The sequence below is a fragment of the Athene cunicularia genome, assembly GCF_003259725.1.
Source record: "Athene cunicularia isolate RWA chromosome 18 unlocalized genomic scaffold, athCun1 chr18_part1, whole genome shotgun sequence".
In the NCBI taxonomy this organism is placed as follows: domain Eukaryota; kingdom Metazoa; phylum Chordata; class Aves; order Strigiformes; family Strigidae; genus Athene; species Athene cunicularia.
In genome coordinates, this window is record NW_020799123.1 from 10,057,025 (window position 1) to 10,064,652 (window position 7,628).

At 37.3% G+C, this 7,628-nt stretch overlaps 1 protein-coding gene across 3 annotated transcripts in view; it reads left to right on the top strand.

The window, feature by feature from the left end:
* HELZ (helicase with zinc finger) overlaps positions 1 to 7,628 on the top strand; it is a 74,775-nt gene that overhangs the window by 51,700 nt on the left and 15,447 nt on the right. For all 3 annotated transcript variants that reach the window (XM_026860894.1, XM_026860893.1, XM_026860895.1), the window contains exons 21-22: positions 2,812 to 3,016; positions 6,950 to 7,001. In XM_026860894.1, the coding sequence (XP_026716695.1) occupies positions 2,812 to 3,016; positions 6,950 to 7,001 (257 nt within the window). The remainder of the gene's footprint in view (positions 1 to 2,811; positions 3,017 to 6,949; positions 7,002 to 7,628) is intronic.

Here is a 7,628-nt window from a genome sequence, read left to right on the forward strand (position 1 = left end):
ACATCAAGAGTATCTATACATTAATATCGTGATCTTTTCTAAGCTACTAATAACATCTTATTAAAAGAGAAATAATGGTTGTGGTCTTATTTCACTTTTCTCATTACCTGCTTGGGTTTTTTTTAGACATGGTCTGGTTTATGTAACTCACTGATGTGAAAGGACTCTGTGCTTCCCAAGCACTTGGTCTACAAATGATGTCTGTTACAGTCTGCTGGTGCAGTCTCTAGTTCATCAAATTATGCTGCAGAGATACATGACTTTGCTGTAGAGGTTGCCATGCTGTGATGACAGATTTCTCCTACCGCTTGTTCAGAAATTACTCCTAGTTGATAAATTTTGCTTCTCTTCCCTACATTGGAGTTCAGCATGAACAGCGTTACCTAAATCAGAGAATTAAGTTAATTCCTAGTTAGTCTAGCTAGCACCTAGGACCATTATTGGTTCCCTAACCATTTGTCTAAATACAGCTTTTGTTGGAGAACGACCATGTGTCTCGGTCTCTCTAAATCCTAATGAGGAAGATAATGTCTTAAATTTTCATGTAAGCCTGAGTGCTGAGGTTTTAAATTAGATACCCAAAGGCGACCCAGTTTTCAAATGTGGGGGCTCAGCAGATTCTCCAAGTATGGCTCCTTCAAACTATCTGAAATAGGGCCTGCAAAAACTTCCTAAAATAAAAATATAAGCTATCAGCATGCTACATAAGTTGCAGTCTTGGCAGTTATGGGTTGAGTTTGCCTTACGAAGACCAGCAATTGTTTATGTATGTATAGCTGTTTGAAATTATAAACCAAAAAGATAATTAAGAAACAAGGAGCACTGGAGCTTTATTAAGATGTGTCTCAAACTTTCCCTTTAATACACCATTGTCTTGTTTCACTGAATAATTGAACATTCACTCTTTGAAAATAGTGCTGGAGGGGCTCAGGCATGCTGCTAGAAAGATAGTTCTTTTTTAGTACAACAGGAGTATAGAAGTCTGAAAAAAGTGACATTTCGTTAGGAAAAACAGACCTCAAAAAAGTTTAGAGAGTACTTGAATTTTATAAATATTCTAATACCTGTCAAAATGAGTCAAGACTCTGTAATAATAGTTGTAGAGAGCTTTGTGAAGTATGCCCAGGGTAATCATTACGTTTCTGTGTGTTACAATCGGACTAGACAGGGCTGTTTTGGCATACACTCCCTTTAAACTCCAGAGCACACTGTAAGACACGGACAGCAGTTTTTTATTCTCTGTTCTTACACCTCAGTACAAGTATTCCATGTGTAGAGAGACTGCTTGGGGCATTTTAAGCAAAAGTGGATGGGTCTCAGTGGATTTGTGGTACTTGGCAGTAGGTTTGGTAACTGAATTGATTAATTGGAGGGAGTTCCATCATTAAAGCATCCCAGTGATGTATTTAATTTTAGTTTTTAATCCTCACTTGCAAGATATTTGCCTCACAGTGAAATGCAAAAAAAGGGCCATCTTGCATCCTGAATTCTAAAAGAGCATTTCTTGCCATTATAAAATCACAAAAGAAGGTGGGCTTTTAAGGAAAACTATTCTGAATTTTTAAATGCATCAGTAACATCACACTATTCGTGCAAGGAAGACATTTGTTCTTTTCCACAAAGCCAGCAACTGAGCAAAATGTGACACTGCTGTGAAAACTAGTGCAAAGCAATCTCTGATTTTACAGGTTTTGGGGAAATGTCAGTGCTTGCTTATAGGCCAGACCTTATTACTGAAGGGTGACTCCAGTGAATTATAGTCAAGCACACTTTTAAGACCATTGTCTTTTTAATACTCTTTTTCAATAACTTTCATTACTCTTGATTATTTTTTTTTTTGAAAGAGAACAGCTCAATCAGGTTTTCCTTTTTTTTAAACTGACATCTTCAGAGGTATTTAAATATCTTGTAAACTTAAGTAGCTTCACCCCAAAAGTTCCTTTGAGGTTAAAAAAAAAAAAAATCATTGTAAGTGTAAAGATTTTGTGTAGATCCTGTTGCAGATGTTAAAAATGTAAAGACTTTTTAAATAAGCAATAGAAAGACATGTCATGAGCAAGCAGAAGACAAGTAGCAATGTTCTTTTATTACATGGTTTAAAGAACTCCACCACCCTCCAAAAATTTGGATACAGATTTTTCATTGTCATGTGTCATCTGATGGTTGTCTTTCTGGCTTGAAATTTCTTCTATATGTTACAGAAATATCTGTCCCACAATAAAATGTATGGTTTTATTTGTTTTCCACCAGAGGGATCTCAAAGGCCCTCTAGATATTCCTGACATATTAAACTTCATGTGACTCTTAAGTGTTTCACAAGAGTAGTTTTGAGGCTTTATCTCAACTTTCATATTTGTGACATGGGAATTCAGTGATCTACCTAAATTAGTGGAATCTTTTTGGTGCCTTCTGGGACTCAGAATCTATATAATCCCCGTGACTCTCTGAGCTTTAATAAGTTCCATAAATCATATGCTTTACAGAATTTTAAGCATTGTTTTTACTGTGTTTAGTTTTCTAGGAAAGCATTCCAAGTTAGACCTGTCTATGACATTAATAATAAATGTGCTATGCACCCAGTGCTGCGATCTGATATGTATTGACAGACCCGTATGTCGTATTTTAAATGTCCAGGGAGCTTTGCATTATGCTGTGAGGTTCAGATGCATGGATCGGGTTGCAGGATGGATGGCTTGGTGTGTGTGAAATGAGAATACACAAAAAAAAAAAAAAAAAAAAAAACTGTTTTAATTTTAACAACAGCCATTGAATCTTACTCCTTTTTATTGTTTCTAAAAATTGTTTCCATAGGAAATTTTGGGAAAGGTTTATTGCCCTATGTCATGAGAATGAAAGTCTCCACGGTATCACATTTGAACAGATCAAAGCTCAGTTGGAAGCTTTGGAGTTAAAGAAAACTTATGTGTTGAACCCACTGGCTCCTGAGTTTATCCCCCGAGCTCTTCGGCATCAGCATTCAGCAAATACCACCAAACAGCAGCAGTCACCACCAAAGGTAAAGTTTTACTCATGATGAATTTTGTCAGAAAGTGGAAGTGAATCGGGAAATGCCTTTTGAGAAATGACATAAAAGGCTTACAGAACAAGCTGTTTGTTTTAAAATTGCATCAGCGCAATCAGATATGAATGCAAATTCCAGAGGGATCCTCAGCATTTTGAAAGCTCTAGACTTGTATTATAATAGTTAGCAATATAGCTTGAGGTTGTCCAAGCCTTACTTCCTTACTAAAATGTATACCTTGGGTCCTGCTGGCGGGTTCATTGACTATGTTGTAATGACTCTGATGAACTTCAGCGGTGGATTTTGGCCTCAGTATTTAGATGAGCCAAATGAAACTCTCTGAACAAGAGGCAATCTCCATCCAGGCAGCTTGTGCTCTGACTGTAGCCCAAGAAACAACAGGTTAATGTAGACAGTGGCAAGGAGTATAAGGGAACAACAAAATAATAGCTAATATGTTATGTAAGATAATTGTTTGATTTAATTAAAAAACGTTGTAAACCAGTACATCACCTAGATTACCTCACTGATAATGTCCTTCAGAAGACCAGATTTCATTAACATCAAGAGGGCAGGAAGATGAAATTACCACTCAGCAGTAATTTTATCAGCTGTTTTTATAAAAGCAGGTAAAGACGTGATTAAAATACAGAGCTTCCTCTAGGATGATAAAGAATAACACTTAAGTTTTGGAGCTTTTTCTTGGGATGATATATTAGTGATTCTATTTTAACAGTTCTTTATAGCTTATTTCAAAATAATTTGAGTTATAATTTAATTAAATTGTGTTTAGAGATGCAACTAAAATGCAGGTTGTCAGCTTTGTGATGAATTTTGTTGTGCAAGAGGGAAGAAACGTATGTATTTTCCATAGCTTTGCATCTTTTTGCAGGCTGTATCATTTAAATGAAATTTTTGCGACAGGTTTTTTAGCTTTAACAGTACAAAAAGGAAAGCCTTCCCTTTGGCAGTCCTTCCCAAAAGAGAGTCTGTAAGTGAGAACATTTGGTTTCTTCATCAAGATGCATTACTTTCTGAAACAAACACCAGATTTCTAAAGCATCTAGTCATGTGTCAAAACACTAGGCTTACAGAAAACCATAAATTAAAAAATTACTGCCTTTAAAAAGTCATTGCTGTACTCTCATTTTTTCATGAGTGCTTCAGCCTTGAGTGACAAATAATAGAACATCACTATTAATATTTTTTGTTTCCTAAATGAAAGAAAAGTGTTTGAAAATGCAGGAATAGTACATAAAAAAAGGGGGGGGGGAAGGTTGGGGGAAAGGAGAGTTTTGTGAATACACTGTTCTGTTTATTTTTCTTCCAGTTTGTTAGTAAACTAAGTGCTTGTGCTGTAGAAATCAGAAGAGACACTTTCAAACTGCCAGCACTGTATTTTCAGTTCAAGAGCTGAAAATGTTTTAAGCACCTATATCCTAATTATAACAAAATCTCTTCCCTCTGAGCACAACTGGCAACTAGCATATGCCGTAACAGGAGTAAAGCAAGCAGGTAATACTCAAACACACAGAGAAAATGGCTGTGATACGTGAGACGTTTCCCTCTGCTCAAGTTTTAAAAGCAGATGGTTAACTTTGCTTATTTTAAACTCCTAAGTACAATATTTAACATTAAAAGATTTTGTATTTTGTAGAGAAAAAATGAGAACAGCCTTTGATACAGTGTTTTGTGGCGAGTTTGTGGACATCTGTGCAGTTCAGAGCTTGTTTTTCATGATTTTGTAGAAAAGGCACCTTCTTACTCAGCAGAATTGCTCTTGGATTTATGTAAGGACATAAAAAACCTCTTTGCTGTTCATTTTCTTAAGAAGAAAAAGTTTCTGACCCGTCTCTGAGAAGCAAACAGCTAAATCATGGCAGCCCTGTCTGTGAGGGCATCTGCCTTCACCTGTGTTTCTGCGGCTTGGCTGGGGATGGTGGAAGCGTGGAGGGAGCAGCAGCATTGGATAGGCACAGCCTTTATTAAAGGTGATGATGCAGAAACAGAGAGTTTTCAGAAGTAGGAGCTTCCCGCAGGGTAGTTAGCGTACAGTAAATGAGGCTCTGAATTTTACAACTCTGCCTGCCTCGCGTTGACTGCCTGTGCTCCAGGTTTTTGGCCTGGATTCAGGCACTTAATTGGGATGCATCATCATCCTAGACATTTTATACAGTCAGTGGGGACCACAGGTCTCATTAAGTCTCTGGAGAATACTCTCTCCTGTCTGTTGCCTAAAGGGGAATCCTAGGAGTGTCAAGGCTGCTAACTTCCCGAAGTCACCTAAATGTTGGTCTGAGTTTCCCCAAAGTGTCTTTATGTAATGTGGATTTTTATACTCTGAAAGTGGAGCAAATTTTTAGCAAAAACTGAGTGTATCTGTGCTCCGGTGCTCCCAATCGCCATCAGTTAAGTTGTAGGTTTAGGTATTTTGTAGATGGGCAGGGAAATGAACCGTGATGTGGATATCTTTGAGAAATGATAACAGTTAAGTTAATAATAGACTATTATAAAGTCAGTAATCCATCAAAACTATTAAAAGACAAAAGAAAGCCAACTCATCCTTTCCCCAACTTAGAAATGGCCCCAGTTGACTTATATTTACTAATCTGATGCCATTACATGCTGAAGCTCCTGTTCAGCAGGACAGCTATTCTTAGGAATTGATGTAATTATTTGCTATTTCAGTTTTTAAAATATGGCACCTATAAAATACAAGTATGGTAGGTAGAACAGAGATTTGTTAGACTTCTGCATGTACAGCTTGACGCTAACTGACAGCAGAACAGATGTAGAAATGCCTTGTAGTAACCATGAGTGATTAAGGCACGTAGCTCCTCCACATTTTAAGATTGAATCTTGCTCTCTTTATTGAATAAACGGGTTTCTTTTATCTAAGTACTGCAAGGAAAAGCAATTATTATTTTATTTTTCAATAATTAATTTTTAAAACGAGGGAAATTCAGAGACCAGTTCTTTAATCTGGTTTATGCATGAGTCAACATTGTCAAACAACCTGTCTTTGTACCCTGACTAATTTGCTCAGACTGCTGGAAAACTGCCTAGACTTATCTCCTGGGCAAGGAAAGTTTCGCAGCATCAAAGTGTTTTTAGATTTATTTTAAATTTCTGAATGTACTTAGGTCCAGATTAAGTAAAGTATTCCTATCCTGCAAAAGACTTAAGAGCATACCGACAGTTGAATATGTGCTCAAGTTTATGAATATTAACTAGTTCGTTTATGGCATAAACTCATGAGCGCGTAGGAGGGATAATTCATTTCTGTTAACCTCCTTTTTTAATGTACAATTCATCAAGGAAAAACAGCTTCCCCAGGGTGCTCTGGTTCTTTACTACATTGTACTTTGGGGGCAGCAGTCACAAAGGGGCCAAAGTCCAGAAGCAGGTACCTGATGTGGGGTAGGGATACGGTCTCTAATGGGGCTGGGTGAGCCCCTGAGAAGAACTGGTGGCAGCTACTTTGTCTCCAAGGTTCTTGAGCTGAAACCTGAAGGAGAAGATGGATAGTGCTTCCACAGCTGCCATGGAAGAGGAATACCGAGGGTTACGTTCATACTGGGTGCTGCTTCTGAAAGAAGTGAGACAGTAGGAAATAAAATTGAGAGAAGGGGAGCTCAGAGTGGCTTGTTGTAACTCTCCTTGCATCTGAAAACAGGCCTTGAGAGAGAGTATCCCTAGAGGGACTGGTAATGATCCACTGGTTAATTGAATTAAGTGGTATTTAATGTCCAACTTCATGAATTCATAGTCAGGTGATGGAACTGGACAGTTGAAAGCATAAGAATAAAATGTTGGGCTAACTTTTAAACTCTAATTTGTATTTAATGCTAATGTTCACTTTGAAATAAAAAGTTTTGGTTTATGTAAGAATGCAAAGCATTACTACTATTGTTTTTCCCTTTAAAGGGCAAGGTCCATCACCATAACCAGAACGACCATTTCCCACCTGATGGCATTGGTAAGTATCTCTGCTGTTAGGGAAGGAATTCCTCTGAGCTCACACTGATTTGGCTTCAGCAAAGTTGATAGTAACTGGACAAAAATTGAGTCTCTGGTTTCTTCTCGGTGTGAAAGCCATTTACTACTTGTGTGTATTTGAGGGATTATAGACTGTTAAGTGGACATAAGGTATTTCCAGGGTTATACCTTTATAGGTGTTGTGCACACTGACCTTAAAGCCTTAACACAGCATAGTTGTTGGCCTCTTAGAACTGACTATATTTGAAATTCATAACATAAAATCTGCAGCAGTGCATTTGCACTGAAAGAGTTGCGATGCTATATTGCATGCAGTGCTTTATCATGTACTTTGAACTTAAATTGTGCTGTCATATATCCAGATATTACTGACAATACTTTTGCAAGGTAGCATGCAACAGCTTAATAATTTTGTTATTAATTTGAAAAAGCATTAATTTAAAGCTTGTCTTCCCTGCTAAAGAAAGGAGGAAGATTCTAGTTTCTGATGCAGTATTTAACAGCTACTCTGACTGTCAGCATATTTAATTGGTTTGGGATGTTCTTTCATTAATGCAATTACCAGGTACCTCTTTCTCTGTATATCAGTTGGTATTTTCTGCCTCTT